Below are 16,726 nucleotides of genomic sequence, written 5' to 3'. Positions count from 1 at the left end.
CACTTCAGCACAGTGAAGGTCATCTCTGCAGCTTTGTTCTAATCATCCAGATAGGAAGGAGTGCCAGACTTCCTGCCTTCTGCACCTGGGGCCCAGGCCTCTTGGACCAGGTCTTCCTGAGGAGCACAGGCATGGGCCCAAGTCCATCTGTCTAGTGAGGATTGCTGCTAAGTGAGCTACCTGTGTATCCAGTACCACGTTGTGTGTTTGGGGGACTCTGGCAAAGGGCTTTTTTTTTTTTAAAAAAAGATTATTTATTTCATGTATATGAATACACTGTAGCTGTCTTCAGACACACCAGAAAAGGGCATCAGATCCCATTACAGATGGTTGTGAGCCACCTTGTGGTTGCTGGGAATTGAACTCAAGATATCTGGAAGAGCAGTCAGTGCTATTAACTGCCGAGCCATCTTTCCAGCCCCCAAGGGGCTTTCTTCTTAAAGGGCTGTCTGTTGGAGACTGCTAGAAGATCTCTGTTCAGCCTGTCTGCTAGTAAGTAGGAAGTGGTATTTTACACCCTCTCTTCTCTCCTTTCTGTCTACTTCCCAAGCCTGTCACCCAAGCCATGATCAGCTGCTGTGGAGATGGCATCAGAGTTACTCACAGGCTCTCATTCCTCGTGGGAGTGGCCATGGCCTCTGCATAGAGGCTGGACCCAGCCTGTTGGTGCTTTTAACTGGGACAAAGGCCTGAGTTCTCTCCTCAGCTCTGGACTTGAATCAAATCATTGGGTTCCTTAGGATCTGTGGCCCTATCTTCAGGCCACATAAGTCCTTCCCACTTGTAGCTTTGAACTGGAACCCCATGTTTTATATGCTTTGCAAAATCCGTTGTGCTGTGGCTTCCTGAGACCTAGCTGATGTCCAGAGAAGTGACTGTGGAGTTTCAGCATCTGCTCAGCGTGAGGCAGTGCAGAGGCCATCTTGCCCACGCAGTCTTCACACAGTAAGTCACTCTCAGGTCTGCTGTGGAATTTTCTCTAGAGCACATTTGCCAAGAGGCTACTTGTCATAGTCCTGACTTGGGTAGGCATGTTTGCCTATCTTGACATATCTTCTTCTCAGCTCCAGAGAACCCAGTGGACCTGGAGATGAGGTCCCTCAGGGAGGCACTCACCCAGTTACAGCCTTATGACAGTTCCTCTAGGGAGGTACACTCTCTGAGCCCAGCCATGAGTCAGTTCTAGTAGCGGCCTGCACCCTTCCTCCTGTACTTCCTGTCTGGCTGATGTCACCACTGTGCTAGTAGTCTCAAGCCTCACAGCCTTTTATGGACAAGAATCAGCCATAGCTCCTCTAACAGAGGAAGTGAGCCATAGCGTGTCTGCCCCCTCCCCCATGTGTAGAACTCCAAATGCCTGGGATGAAACACCTGCAGAGGCCTCAGGTGGTCTTCTGAGTTGGCTAGAAACCTGTCCACTCTGGGTGGCCACATCAGCTCTTGATCTCGTTCTGTGGACCCAGCCTTGGGGCTTCTGGGTTTAAAGTCTAGTAAGGACAGCAAGAGCTTGACTGCTGAGTGTTTAACTTATGAGAGCCTTTTTTGCGGTTCTGGAAGGTTCTGTTAGGAACTTGGAGATGTAGTGTGGGGGTGGCTAAGGAAAGTATTCTGGGCCTGAGGCATTATTTCCACAGGTCTTTAGAACAGACCCTGCTCATTCCCAGAGGTCAAGGGCAGGGCTAATGGCTTCCTTTCTAACTGCTCTGGGTATATAGATCAGTAATAGTCAAACTGCTCATTGCCAGCCAGTGTCCCCTGCTCAGGGCTTTGTCAAGAATCTGACTGAGGAATCAGGCTGTGGCTGAGGCTCACAGTGCTATGTCAGCCCACGTCCTCTGAGATAGGGCTGTGGGCTGTGATGGGGTCCTGGTGGTTCAGCGCCTGTGTGTCTGAATAAGGTTCTGCTGGTGCCAGTTACCTCCCCAAGTCCCAGGCTAGAAGAAAGAAAAAAGGCATTTCAGGTAAACTATTAGGACCACATAGGACCAAGTACAGACTTGGGCAGAAACAAATGGCTTCAGGAGGCCTCTGAGTGTCCTCAGCCACTGAAATGGCAGTGTGAGGCGGCAAGACTGTTATCCTGAGGGCCAGCAGCAGAATGAACTGGCTCAGGCCTACCAAAGGGATGCCTGGAGCTCAGGAGCAAATTTTAAACTTAATGCTGTGAAAAAGTTACCTGAGTGGGGAGGAGGTCAGGTGTCACACTGAAACTTCCAGAAAGTGTTGTAAGGATCTTGAGGATTTAGAGGCTGTGTGAGTCACTCTAAGCAGGTGGCTCCTCCATGCTCCTGGAGGAGGAGGCCTTTTGTGAAAGCAGTGGCTCAGCAGAGTCTGCCGAAGCAGGTTGGGATTTCTCTGCACTTGTGTTTGGGCTGTATTGGTGGCAGTGGAGAGGACAGGTCAAGGGGGAGAGCTAAGGGTCCTGGGTAGGCAGAAGTTCCATGGTGAGTCCAGCTCTGAGCTTTAAGCGTTTGGAGTATGCGCAGGCCTCATGTATGTGTATGTACATACGTACATAATGTGCTCTGGATCTCTTTACACACAAGTGTCAGTGTACGTGCTGCTTTGTGCAGCATTCCTGTTGGCATGTCTGCACACATTCTTGTGTGCACACACGCTTGTGTGTGTGCAAGTGTGCTTTGGTGTGCATATAGGACTAAGGGCAGCTGCCTGCATGTCTCTGCTTTTGTGCATGTGTGTCCGTGTGGGTTGGCCACCCTGCTTCCTGTTCAGTAGTGAATAATTCTCTGACTCCTCCTCACATAAAGGAATTCCAGTCATCCAGGGACTGGGCCTGGACAGCCCTGGGAAACAGTTCCTTCTGAAAGGAATGGAGAATGCTTCCTTTTATGGTAGCACCAGGCCCTTTCTGCTCGTGCCTCGCCAGCACACGCAGGTACATTCTTGCCTGCTCCGGAGCGGTGACTAAACATGCCCGCCTGCAGCCACAGCTGGGGCCGACCACAGGGAGCTGCTGGGGGAGGGCAGGGCCTGGGATGACAGAAATGCTTGCTTCAGCTTCGTGGGCCACACTGCTGCTGGGGAAGAAGGGAAGGAAACAGCTCTCCTCTAGCCTGTCCCAGCTGCTCCTGCCCTCTTACTGAGGCTCGGCTCTGCTCCGCCTCAGTCCTTGTCCGGCAGCCTTGAAGAATGCGTTTTTATTTTTTATTTTTATTTTTTGGAACAGGGCAAGGGAGAGGAAGGTTGAGTGCCTCCTTCTTGACTTCTCTCTGAGTGGTTCTCAGGGAGGTGGTGGTATTGGTGTGAGTGGGATGATGGGGCTCCCATTCCAAGATGGTTTCCTTTTTTCTTGTGTTTTGGTTTGTCAGCTATATGGTTCACCCTGGCCTTAAGTCCACAGCAGTTCTGCTGCGGCTCCCAAGTGCCTAGCTTGGTGGTTATTTCTTGGGAGATTAGATTAGCTGCTGCCTGTGTGGGAGTAAGGCTTCCTGTTCCTGCGTCCTATGAGTCCTTATAGAATAGGAATGGCCGTGTGTATTCAGCACTGTATGCTGCTGAGATTGGGCCAAGCTAGGAAGCTCGCCTACAGGAGGTCCGGTGATCTGCCTGGTCAGTCGGCCATTGGATGACTAATTCTATGTCCCAAGGCCGTGCACACAGAAAACCATGAGTCACTCACCCAGCACCTTGTCACATGGGGTCGGGTCCAGAGCCTGTGAGAGAGCCAGTAGTGCCAATGTGATGGCCAGCGGCCACCAGTGCCCCTGACTGGTTCCCCTGCTCCCCTCCCCCTTCCCGAGCTACTGCCGCTTTATCATTGAGATGACAGTGGCCTATCTGAGTTGGTTTACTGTACTCACAGGCTCAGCACCAGGTCTGTTTTATGGGTCATATCTATCAAAGTAATCATGAAGTAGGGTGGGTAGCCAGTGTACGCTGTGCTGTGAAGCCCCATGGTCATGTACCTCGCTAGGGTTCTGAGGTTACAAACTGCCGGGGGCTGGGGTCAAGTGCTTGAATTAACTATAGGGTTTGAGGTCTGCATATTGTCCTGGAGCTTGACTATCTTAGCTTAGATCTCAGAGTGCAGGGAACTGGTTGTCGTCGCTCTATGCAAAGGAGAACATTCCTATTTCTTCTTGCTGAATTTGTGAAGTTAGGGTGGCTGTTGGAAGTTCTTGTCTCTGGCATAGAGAGCAGGCTGTCACAGGTGCATGCCAGAAACTGCCACTCATCCCTGGCTCCCTCTAGCCTGTCATCACTGTGCCTTCCATGAGCCAAGCACCATACATGTGGATTCACATGTGTCCGTTTTACATGTGCTGCCTCAAAACATGGAGGACTGCATGCATGGGGCTCAGAGAAGGCCATCGTCTCTGGTCTTAAGACTCTGCGAGGCAGTGTCCCACACTGGGACTTTACCATTGCAAGCTAGGCCTTGCCATGCTGCCTGATCTGATTTCTGGCCCCTTAAACAGTATTCCTTGCTCCAATGTGGGCAGTATTCCTTGCAAGTGCCTGCTATGGGCATCTTTTCTCTGATATTCATGGGATGGAGTGGGCAGCAGGGCTGTGCAGCCAGAGCTGGGGGCAGGCAGCTGCCTGGGCCTCCACCATTGGAGATGTCCTTCTGAGGCTGTCCACAGTCAGCCCAGGTCAGAGGCCTGGGAGGGTCCCTTCAGAGAAGCATTTAAGTCTTTGTTCTTTTTCTTGGTAACTCTTCATGGAGGTGGGAAGGGAGAGGTTTCTTCTTCCTACCCAAGGTAACCTGATGTCCTTTCTGTTGTAGACCGAGAAGATCAGTCCATCCTGTGCACGTAAGTGTCTTCTGAGAGGAAGAGAGAGAGAGAGAGAGGAGAGAGAGAGAGATTGATTGGACTCATCCCTGCTCTTATTCCTGGGGAAAGATTATTTTTATTCTGTCAAAAGCAGGTTGATAAGCTCATTCCCAGTTCAGGGCCCTCCCTTCCCTGAGACAGGACTCAGGGCTATGTCTGGTGGTCCCAGTGAGCCATGGGTGGGTGGGTGACAGCAGAGGAGCACCTCGGGCTCCAGCAAGAGCCACCAATAGGCTTTTCCAGACCCCCCAGCATGCCTTCTGGCTCTGATTTGGCCTAATATGGCTGCTTTCCATCTTAATAAGGAGGTGGGGAGTTCATGGAACAGAAACTGCTTCCCAGGGATGTTTCAAGGGAACACATGTAAGTGCCTTTGGTTCCCAGGTCAACAGCTGCCTCCTTGATGTCTAAAACATTGGGCTCTGAAGGTTGCCAAGTGACCAGGGTAGGCAGTGGGTATGAATCGACTTTTGTCTGGCTCTGGCCAGCCGTGGGAAGCAGACTGAGAAGATCCAGAGCATCACACTTGGTTTGCTGTTCCTTTCTTCGTGTCGGCTCCATGGGTACCCACAGAAGGGCAGAGCGGTAGATAGCAAGCAGCACTGTCTACCGGTGGGGTGGAGGGTGATGACTCCTTAACTCCGTTGGCAGGGGTGAGTCTGGAGCAGGGAAGACGGAGAACACCAAGAAAGTCATCCAGTACCTGGCACATGTGGCCTCCTCACACAAGAGCAAGAAGGACCAGGTGAGTGCTCAGTGCCTCATCTTTAAATGAGGATGCTCTTGGGAACAAGCAGAGGTCCACCTGCTTCCCTAGGCAGCAGCTTAGTGGCCTTGGGAGTGGCTGGGTAGTAGCAGGTCCATTCCATTCTTGGCCTCCAAACTCTCCAAGTTGCTATGAAAACTGGAGCCATCCCAGGTTTACACAGCAGAATGCTTGGCATGACAGCTAATTGCTGCTCTCAAGTTGATGGAGGCCAGGAGGGCTTGGGTTGACCCGCCTTCGATCCCCTAACCTTGTTCTGTTGTGTGAACCAGTGCCTCTGGGTGGACAGTCCCTCACTGAGAAGGCACAGTTGGAAAGTCATCTTACCTCCTTTTTTCCCTCCCTCCTCCCTTGGTGGATTGTGGTGGAACTGCAGTGCCCTGGCTAGGTGAGATGCACGTTTTACTGCACGTTTGCACCAGGAATGCGTGTTCTGCCATCGTGTGCCCTTGGACTCCGTACATTCTTCTGAGCAGCTTTTCACCCCACACCTTGTCACTTTCTGCAGCTAGAACTTTCCCTAGAGGCTCGGCTCACTGATTGTCTTGGGAAGAGGGCTGGGCGTGACGCACACGGCAATTCCTGACTGGGTCAGCCTCATCACCTGGCTTTTCTCAGAGCTCCAGACCTGCCTGAATTCCAGTTGGGCCCTGTGCACTTCTGATCTCGGCATGGTGGGATGTGCACCTGCCTTCCCAGAGCCCCACACGCTCGGTGGTGCACACCAGTCACAGATGGCTGGCCCCTTGTCTCCTGGCACAAGCTGGGAGAGGTGCCAGGAGGTCCCAGATTTCCTGGTTTCCTTGGTTGCCCTGAGAAATCTAAGTGCCAGTGATGTCACCCCAAGGCCATTGGGGTGCTCAACTGACCTCACTGGCTTCAACGTACTGGTGTCCTATGCACTGTGTTCACTAGTAAGTGGGGTGTGTCTCTGCATGCATAGCTGGGGTGCCACCACATGACACCCATATAACGTCTTTTGGAACCAGACCAGAAACAACTCTCTACGTGCCAAGCTTCTTGAGACTTTCTGAAACTTTTTCCATGGGGTGTTAGGAATTATATTTAGAAACTAATAAAGTTTCTTTTCTCTCTCTACTCCCTATCCCCCCCCCCCCCCATTTTCCATTCTTTATAGGAGACCTGTTTTAAAAACAGAGCCGTGAGGTTAGGAGGTCTCTGGTTGTGGTTTTCTGTCTCTGAATTTGGAGTAAAATCTATTTCCCAGCTATTTATTGAATGCTTGGTATGTGACTGGTTTTTAGGAGGGTGCTGCTGGAGTCTCTGTCCTGGAGGACAAGAGACAGGACCCTAGTTACAGAGCAGTAAAAGGGCCCCATGTGCCTCATGTCTGGGTTCCAACTTTAGAGGAAAGGCAGGCCTCCAGCATACAAATAATTGGGGTCTTTGGTGATAAGGGAAGAAAGCTGTGGAGACACATCCCGTGGTGGGCACAGATGGCCATTGACCAGTGGAGTTGTTTTCCAGGCCTGAAGCTGTGCTGTGTTTTCCATACTTGAGATGCTTGCAGTGCGAGGTCTGTCACACTGTTTCTGGGAGAGAGCTCTCTTACCTGCAGCGACTGACTTAACCCCCCACACCTGCAGGCCAAGCCCACCAGATATTTTCTGTGGCCTTGGCTAGGTCTGTGGATTTTCAGAGCTGATCTTACTTAAGAGACAGGCAGGGTGGACTTCTGTAGTCTGAGCAGCCATCCTGTCTCCCTCAGTTTTTTTGTTTTGTTTGTTTGTTTGTTTTTTGTTTTATTTTTAATGTACTAATGGAGCCTCCTGGCTGAAATTACCTCTCAACCCCCAGAAAGTTTTTCAGAAACTGAACTTAGGATCATACACCAGCACATTTCATATCGTGCAAATTTCATTCATAAAGTCTCCTGTGCCTAATTAGATGTCTGTAAAGCAACCTCTCATGACGGCAGCAGCAGGGATGGGCTCTCACTGCTCCCACTTGGCCCAGCCATCCTTCTCCCCGTAGCAGCTGTGTGTGGGCTCAGACAGAGAAGCCTGAGCTCTGCTCTAAGTCAGGCAGGCAGAGGCTCTGTCTGAGGGAACAGGAGTGGCCCCGCCATCCTGGCAGCCTGGCTCCTGCTTTGCTAGGAGTGTCACTGGGCAGGGAGCAGCTCCTATCCAAGTCTGGCTATGTGGGTTGCCTGTGGGCTGATCCCAGGTCTGCTCAAGGCTTATGGGAAGGATCTTGGCGCTTGGTGACTATTGTACCAAGTGCACAGGCAGAGCCATTGCTGAGGGCCTGGCTGTCCTTGCTCTGTGGTCTGGCCTCAAGGACCCTCTTCTCAGGAGTAGAGTGACCTCTCCACTTACCTGATCAGGACATGGAAGTTTCTGCAGAAGAGGGGAGCCCTGGCTGAGGTGGCAGGGTGAGGAGGCTTAACCTGGTCCACTTCTGGACTCCGGTGGACTCCAGAACCTTGCTGGCTGGTGCCCTGTAGACGTGGTGTCTGCAGCAGATGTGCTGGAAGGCAGGCAGGTGTGGTGTTGCTGACTCTTGGGAGAGCTGCTGCCACCGCTTCCTTGTTACCTTTCATCGCTCTAAGGCTGCCGCTGGTTCCATAAAGCCCTGGCCACTTTCCAGCCCTGCTGATAAACGTCAGCCCTGCTTGGTGGGAGTTGAGTGCTTTCCCCTCCAGAGGTCTAACTGTCACAAGGAATAGGGTCCTGGGTCCTCAGCCAGTTTTGGCCGTTGTTGATCACTGCTTGCAGAATTGATTTGGTGGCCAGTGGCCAGGGCAGGGGTATCAAAGTGACTGGCAATGGTTAGGGAGAAGACTTGAGTTTGCTGACACGTGGCTCAGTGATCTTGAGCAGATTGTCCCTCCTTCCCCAACCTCAGTTCCTGAGTCTGAAACAGGGCAGCTGTCTGCCTATGTAAGCACCGTAGATAGGCTCAGGAACAAAATGTACAAGGATTTCCTCTGGCACCCAGCAAGCACCAGGATTCCACAGATAGGATTTGTGAACATTATTGATAAGTATCTGGGGCTATAAAGTGGGGTTCACCAATCCCTCACTTAGATGTCAGGGAAGGTTTGGAGGTAGGAGCCCGGAGGGACAGTATGGCTGACTCTGTCTCAATGGAATACTGTGTCTTTTGTATGCAAAGGGGAATTGTGGGGATTAGATACACGGAGGAGCAGAAGGCCAGTGGGCACAGGGCGAGACTGTCTCAGAGACCTGTTGTTTCCTAATTTCCCCGCTCTTGACACTCTTTCCCAGAGCCAATAGCGTCCTGATTTCCTCAAAGGTCAGTTTCTGATCAGCCTGTTCGCAAAGGCCCAGCAGGAAGGAAGAGGTCAGAGCGGCAGCTCTCAGGCCTTCCCTGCAGGCCCTCAGTTCCTACCTGGCCTTTCTGAGACTCTGGGTTCCTCCACAGGGTGAGCTGGAGCGTCAGCTGCTGCAGGCCAACCCTATCCTAGAGGCCTTTGGAAACGCCAAGACGGTGAAGAATGACAACTCCTCACGATTTGTGAGTACCAGCTGGTGGCTCTTGGCTCTCAGGAGACAAGGTGCCATGCACATACCTTGGCACTGTGGCTTCCCATCTGGTGCTTTTATCCCAAACAAAGACTTGAGGTTTTGTTCACTCTTCCAGTTGGTGTTCAAATTCTTGTCAGCATGGCCCTGCCCCTCCCTGTCTTAGTTAGAATGGCCACAACTGCTTTCACAGAAGATGGGAAAAGCCAGTGAGGAAGTATTGTCTGTGCCCTGTCATACCAGCAGCCAGTGGGTTCACAGGGACAGGTCACACGGGAAGGAGAACTGCCTGTAACAGGCAGGAGCCCATTCCAGGCTGGGCACATTGATTAGCTTAGTATCTCTGAGTCCTGAGTCCTGTCCTCAGAAGCTTTTAAACAGAGCTTCTGGTCTTCTTTAGCCTCTGGGTACAGGGCCAGGGCTGAATGGGGTCCCTTGTTCCCTCTCTCTGAGATTTGTCTCCTCTGTATTTGTCTTTCCTCAGGGTAAATTCATTCGTATCAACTTTGATGTCAATGGCTACATCGTTGGTGCCAACATTGAGACTTGTATCCTTATGGCTGACCAAATCAAGAGATGGGGCATTGTAGGAGGTGGCAGCCTTCATAGAAGACTGGCTGCTTCCTGATTTCAGTACCTCCCCTTCTGGGCCTCGTTGTGTTAGGACTTGTGTGGCATTGGGACAGTATCAAGAATAGCTGACTCACGGAGGAGCTGACTATAGGAATGTGACCCGGGGCTCAGAGGAGAGGACTATTGGAAATCATTAGTGGGGCCTTTGCGTGGTAGCCCCATGGTGGCTGCTGTTCTGTCTCCCTTGCAGCAGCCTGTGGCCTTTGTGGAGTTCTCCACAGTGCTATCACTCAGCCCTCAGCAGAGACCCTTTAAGCAGACATGGTTCTCCCAGTGTGTGGCTGTACTTTTAGTCCAGCAGCCTCTTTGAAGGCTGGAGGCAAGGTGGTTGGCTTTGTTCTGCTTTGGTCTTCTCTGCCTTTCTTCCTTCTGGTGACATTCAGTTCTTTTTGATGGAGATAGGAGTAAGGCAGGGGGTTGCCTTCCCTCCAGCGCGTATCGCTCTTTAACCTACCCAAAGATCTTCTGGAGAAATCTCGTGCTATCCGCCAAGCCAAGGAGGAACGAACCTTTCACATCTTCTACTACTTGCTGTCTGGGGCCGGAGAACACCTGAAGAGTAAGTCAGGACCCATTTGGGAGGGGCTGCATGTCACTGGGATGTGGAAATAAGGCTTGATCTGGGAAAAAGAAGTGGGAGGACTTGTGTCTTCAGTCACGGCACAGGCAGAGCTTCAGCCTCAGAGCTTTGATGCTCTGAGTTACGGAAATGCTAGCTGTATCTACTGACAAAGCAGAGAGTGGTCCTGGGTGATCACATCCCCATGTCTTGGCAGTCACAGCATTGCCTGGAGCCTGTGAGTCTCATACCTTACTGACCATGCCTTTCTTCTTCTCACAGCTGATCTCCTGTTGGAGCCATACAACAAATACCGCTTCCTGTCCAATGGGCACGTCACCATTCCCGGGCAGCAGGACAAGGACATGTTCCAGGAGACAATGGAGGCCATGAGGATTATGGGCATCCCAGAGGATGAGCAGATGGGTAAGGTCAGGCTCTCCTGTGCTGAGGTGCTGAGACTGGCTGGCAACTTGAGGTTGATGAGGGGCCTGTAGGAAACTTCCTGTTGGCTTTGGGGTTGGGGATCCCTGTGTAATGAAAGTCTTTAAAGAATAGGCTTGAGGGTTTGTTCCTGGTGACACCGCAGGCAAGCAAAGGAAGCAGAGTCGTAACTCTATGAAGTGTGGAAGAGGCTGGCAGTCAGAGATGCTCTGTTTAGTGGCAGACACTATTTAAACAGATGAGTATAACTGTCCCAATAAAACAGTATTTATAAAAGCAGGCAATGGGCCTTGAGCCAGAAGCATGTCCTTACTGTAGGTTTAGAAAGGCTGAACATAGGCCTTTGATTCCAGCTCTTGTGAGACAGAGACAGGTTGGATCTCTGAGTTTGAGGCCAGCCTGGTTTACAGATTGAGTTCCAGGAAAGCCATGGCTGTTACACAGAACAACCTTTCCTCAAAAAAGAAGAAAAAGAAAAAAAAAGAAAAGTTAAACATATTATCAGACCTTGTTCCTTCCTGACTAGTGCTGTCAAGCTGAGGTATAGGAGAAACAGGCCATCTTGAGTAGCAGTGAGCCCCCGAGGCAGGTAGCCTCCACACTATGAGACGAGGCCTGATACTCTGACACCTCAGGAAGTGCAGTACCCATGCTTAGCCAAGGATCTCTGGTGGACTGGCTACCCACAGCCAGTTGGGGCTTCCTCTAACCTCTGTCCACTCTGACCTGTCTTTCTTAAACACCAAAGGCTTGCTGCGGGTCATCTCTGGAGTCCTTCAGCTTGGCAACATTGTCTTCAAGAAAGAACGGAACACTGACCAGGCATCCATGCCAGATAACACAGGTAACACCAGGCTTTCAGTGAACTGAGGGTATGCTCAGGAGAAAATCAGCAGAAATTCCAAACCTGCCTCTCTTTTTAACTCTGTATTTGTGAGAGTGTAGCCTGCCAGTTTTGTTTTGAGGTTTACGAGGGTTTCTTGAGTTGGATTTCAACTATGTTGCTCAGGCTGGCTGTGAGCTTGAGGTATTCTGTTGTCACCCAGCAAGGTGAATGATTGTTGTTAAACACAGCAAATGTCTGTGCCAATGAGATAGGGTACCTAGGACCTTCTTTCCTGGCCTGAGTTTTGCTCACTTGTTTCTGAAGTCAAACCACTTGTCCTGGTGCTAAAAGCCATTTCTGCTTGAGGGACAAGTAACCTGAGCGTCATCCTTACAGTAGTCAGGATGTGACACCATGTAACTCACCTCTCTCAGCCACTTCCATTTCCTGTTTGTCTGAGTTTTACAGCACTGTTTTCACTTGCAGTCTCCTAAAAACATTCAATGTGGGTTGTGTGGCTTTTACTGGATACTTCCATGGGACTACATACTGCTGGGCCTTTGGTGGGCCTGTCCCCTTGAAGGCCCGGTTTTGGATAGAGACCTATATTAACACTAGTTGAGGGCTAGAGAGATGGCTCAGTGGTTAAGAGCACTGACTGCTCTTCCAAAGATCCTGAGTTCAATTCCCAGCAACCACATGGTGGTTCACAACCATCTGCAATGGGATCTGATGCCCTCTTCTGGTGTGTCTGAAAACAGCCACAGTGTACTCATCATATATATAAAATACGTGGAATCTTAAAAAACAAACAAAAAAAAAACCCCAAAAAAACCCCAAACAAACAAACAAAAAAGAAGCACTGGTCCACTGCTGTGTCTGTAGCCTGCACTGTGGCTAGCTAGCTTCAGTGACTGCATTTGTCATTGCACTCTTCTTCTGCACTCACCTGCTGCATGTGGCTTTAATTAAACCACGTCTCATCCTTGCCTTATTTTTTTAATTTGTCAGCTGCTCAAAAGGTGTCCCACCTCCTGGGGATCAATGTGACCGACTTCACCAGAGGCATCCTTACCCCGCGCATCAAGGTGGGCAGAGACTATGTGCAGAAGGCACAGACTAAAGAGCAGGTATGTTGTAGAGTTGTGTTGTGTCTCTCTGTGTCATATGACCTGGGCGTGTCCTGGGAAGATGTTCCTGTAGCCGTGTGAGGCCTGTTTTGAGCTGCCAGCTGTGTGGAAATTGTTAACTAGAGCTCCTTATTCAGAGCTCAGCACTGCACAGACCAGAGGCCGAGGGACATGCCCATGTCCACCTTTGGAAAGTGCTGCCTTAAGCTACTTGGTGCTCAAGATGATGCCGCACCCTGCCTCTGCTTAAAACGAGGTCTCGCTGTTCCTGTAGTGTGGGTCCTGGTACCAGCAATGGCCCCATCATCTTTGGAACTCAGGCCAAGTGGCAGTTTCTTTAACACCTGGTGCCTTGCTACATGTGCTGAAAGACAAGCAGGGTCTTTACCGCCTGTGCCAAGCAAGTGTGTTTGTCATTCCTGGGCTTGGTGCCCTTGAAGGCTGGACTTCCTTCTCTTTTGGCTCTGGTCATGGAGGATCCCATTGGATAGCTGTGAGCCTGTGGCTGCTCTTGCGAAGGGCCATGGTAGAAAAGACAAGAATGTTATTTTCAAAAGCCAGTGTTCCTAATTGCTGCCAACTGTTCATGTCCATAAGAATTAACAAGAAAGTTTGATTCCCCCCACCCCCATTAAAAAATACTACAAAAACACTTTAGAAAATACAAGGGAGTCAGAAGAAGCAGCAGTGTTTATTGTCTTACCCATGAGGCTTATTATTTCCTGCAGACTCCTTTTCTTTTAACTTAGTTTCAGTTCTGGCTTTTTACTATGGAGCTTTAGAAACGTGTAAAACAGTAGAGTGGCCCCTCTGCCTGGCGCAGGGATCTTGAGCAGATCTCCAGTCTTTGTCATTCTTTACCCTCCTTCTCACCTGTGTTATTTTGAAGCAAGCCTTGGGATGTTACCACTTTTGTAAATACTTTATGCAACTGTTGTGTTGATGAAGGTCTTTGCAGATATCTGGGTCCACTATGCTGTGGGGTGTGGCGGTATTTCAGCTCTTGTCATTGTACAGGACTTCAGTGAGGATTTATGATGCTTTCCTCATCTTCCATGCCTAGGCTGTTTCTCTGGGGAAAGCTTCACAGTGAAGTCACTGGGGCAGAGGCATAGGGTTTCAGACTTTGTATCTAACCTTCATGTCCCCAATGTTGTCCCTAGGCTGACTTTGCCATTGAGGCTTTGGCCAAGGCTACCTATGAGCGGATGTTCCGCTGGCTAGTGCTTCGCATCAACAAAGCTCTGGACAAGACCAAGAGGCAGGGCGCCTCATTTATTGGGATCCTGGACATCGCTGGCTTTGAGATCTTTGATGTAAGTTCTGACCTTCACACTTCCCGTCTTCCCCCTTGGCTTCTTGGTTGCCATCTCTTGGTTCCTGAGTCTCTTTTTGTCAGGGTCCCATGGCTGCTCACAGTGGCAGCCTTCTTCGCATCGAACATTGTTGGTGTGTATTAAACAACACAGGTGCACTCCCGTGGCCAGCCAGCAGGGTTAGAGGGGCCGGCCTTTGAGGTCAGTCTCCTGGAGATTTCATGGGCACGTGCTGCCTGACTGCTTGTTCTCCCAGCCAGAGTTTGCACTTTGAGGTGACATATTGTTCCTGTTCATGAAGGCTTTGAGGTCCAGTAGGAAGACCTGGTGAGAGAACGCCTACATCTGCTGCTCACAGTAGACCTCAGAGAAGCCAAGAGCCTAGATCTGGGAAACTCGGTCTTCAGTTGTACTGATTTCTCACTGAAGTGTTGTAACATTTCCCCTGTGGCTTGAGTGTAGTATGCAGCCATGGTGGTAGCAGCAGAGTCACAGAGATCTGTTGCCATCACTTTTCTTTCCTCTGTGTGGAGAGGAAGCCCACAGCTAATCCTTGTTCATGAGGAGCAGCACAGCTGTATTTCTTAGTCAACAAAACACTTTTCTTGCTAAGTCTCTTTGTTTATCTCATAACAAGATCCTGAGCAGGGCTTTGTCAGGCTGCTAGAGAGCGCAGAGGCTTCCTGCTGTGGAGTAGGGCACATGTAGAGGAGATCTTGACAGGCAGTGTTTGGAGGTGTCACAGCAAACCTTCCCTGTGTTCTTCCCTGTGGTCCTGGGCCCTTGGTAGGAGGGGCCTCTCTGATGCCTTTTTCTTCCTGCAGCTGAACTCCTTCGAGCAACTGTGCATCAACTACACCAACGAGAAGCTGCAGCAGCTGTTCAACCACACCATGTTCATCCTGGAGCAGGAGGAGTACCAGCGGGAGGGCATCGAGTGGAACTTCATTGACTTTGGCCTTGACCTGCAGCCTTGCATTGACCTCATTGAGAAGCCGGTAAGAACCGCACTGGTCTGGCTGGCTCCTCACTCCTCTCTGTAGTGCCTACTCGTGAGTATCTAGTCTTGCTGCTGTCTGGAGAGCTCACAGCCCAGGCCCTCCTCAGAGATACCCTAATCGAATGGGATGTGACTGGGGCCAGTGTTCTATTTTCCTTAGATCCAGCAGGTACTGACTGGTTTGTCTTAAAGAAACAGCATGCTTTTATAAAGTAATATTCCCTCCACCCCCACTTGCTATAGCACAGAACTGTGCAGCCCTTCACATAAAACCCAGCTTTAATTTGCTTGGTACCAACACAGCCACACAACATTTATCCATGGCCTTGACTGTTAAGATGGTTGGGGCTAGAAGAAGCCTTCCTCCTCCTTAAGCCCCACCATGTTTATAGCTCTTGCTAGATGGAGTTTAGGGCACTCAATTGGGGTTTTGGCTTTGTTCACTGTATCGAAGCCTGACCTGTTTCCATCTCCGAGTCAACTGAGTGCAGTTGGGTGATCTGGTTGTAGTATCATGGACATTGAGTCACATAGAAAGATTATCAGAAGGCCCAGGAGGAAGTCTGAGGACTTTGAAAGACTGTCAGTGGCAGTGAGACATGGAACGTGTACTTTGATTCTGACCTTTCGAGGTCTTGTTTTTTCCTTAATTGAATCTATAGTTTTCAGGACCCTACCTGGCTCCAGAGTGTCAGACACTTGTGAAGGTGTCTGAGTAAACCGTCTCTTAGAAGCTCAGTGTCCAGAAGACGACAGGGTCTCTGGGGCTCTCTCCTCTCCTCTCCTCTTTTAGGCCTCTAGTCTCCTCATTAAGCAGTGGTGTAGTTACAGTGTGGGGCCAGGGCGTGGGCAGATGGGCCTTTAGTCCAGGAACAGTCATTTTGGCAGCCTCTGAGCACCCTGGAACTAGATACTTGGTGGGTGTGGCCGTGGAACTGTGCATTTTGTTAGTGTCACTGGGGTTTCACTAGTGACTGTCACTGCTGAAGACCCGATACAGTGCATTGTCTCTCAGCTGTAGCCCAGACTCCAGAGGCATCTTAAAACAGAATTCTTAACTCAGGCCCTGATCTCTAATGACACAAGTTTTCCCTTTTCGAGAATGCCCGTCCTCTGTGTGAGAATTCTGAGGATTCATGAACCTGCATCCTCCCATGGCTAGGCATAGCTCCGTACCTTGCTCACCCTGTGCCCTTGCTGTTTTTCTTTCAGGCTGGTCCCCCAGGCATCCTGGCTCTGTTAGATGAGGAGTGCTGGTTTCCTAAAGCCACTGACAAGAGCTTCGTGGAGAAGGTGGTGCAGGAGCAGGGCACCCACCCCAAGTTCCAGAAGCCCAAGCAACTGAAGGACAAGGCTGATTTCTGCATCATCCACTATGCCGGCAAGGTGAGGCAGCAGAGAAGGGTGGAGGTGTGGCCCAGGCAGGGCTGATAATGTGTGCATACACAATAAGTAGTAAGCCTGCACACGCTTTCAGAGCCCCTTCACACAGGCCTAGCTGTGCTGTTGGAAGCTTGTAGACTGTGGTTGGGTGTCAGGGCTGTGGTGTAATGTGTTTTAGGGGTGCAGGGGCTGTAGCTGTAATCTGGAGCTGAAAAGAAACCCTGCTACTTAGGAACTGAGTGACTTGGGGCAAGGTGCTTAATGTCTTTGAGCTTCCGTCTCCTGATCTGGGAGCAGACGGAGATGAGGGCAGTTCCTGTGGTCAGTTCTCCAGGGCGAGGTGTCTCCGCTTCTAGCAGCA

General features: G+C 50.6%; 1 protein-coding gene across 1 annotated transcript in view; it reads left to right on the top strand.

Annotated features, from left to right (window-relative positions):
• Positions 1-16,726, top strand: part of Myh9 (myosin heavy chain 9) — an 83,331-nt gene that overhangs the window by 42,379 nt on the left and 24,226 nt on the right. The window contains exons 4-14 of the mRNA XM_028778903.1: positions 4,751-4,778; positions 5,451-5,544; positions 8,974-9,066; positions 9,559-9,622; positions 10,168-10,266; positions 10,549-10,692; positions 11,459-11,554; positions 12,548-12,666; positions 13,830-13,982; positions 14,807-14,980; positions 16,195-16,368. Of these exons, the coding sequence (XP_028634736.1) occupies positions 4,751-4,778; positions 5,451-5,544; positions 8,974-9,066; positions 9,559-9,622; positions 10,168-10,266; positions 10,549-10,692; positions 11,459-11,554; positions 12,548-12,666; positions 13,830-13,982; positions 14,807-14,980; positions 16,195-16,368 (1,238 nt within the window). The remainder of the gene's footprint in view (positions 1-4,750; positions 4,779-5,450; positions 5,545-8,973; positions 9,067-9,558; positions 9,623-10,167; positions 10,267-10,548; positions 10,693-11,458; positions 11,555-12,547; positions 12,667-13,829; positions 13,983-14,806; positions 14,981-16,194; positions 16,369-16,726) is intronic.

The sequence above is a fragment of the Grammomys surdaster genome, unplaced genomic scaffold, assembly GCF_004785775.1.
Source record: "Grammomys surdaster isolate TR1022 unplaced genomic scaffold, NIH_TR_1.0 342, whole genome shotgun sequence".
Lineage (NCBI taxonomy): Eukaryota > Metazoa > Chordata > Mammalia > Rodentia > Muridae > Grammomys > Grammomys surdaster.
This window is presented reverse-complemented; position numbering and strand designations above follow the sequence as displayed.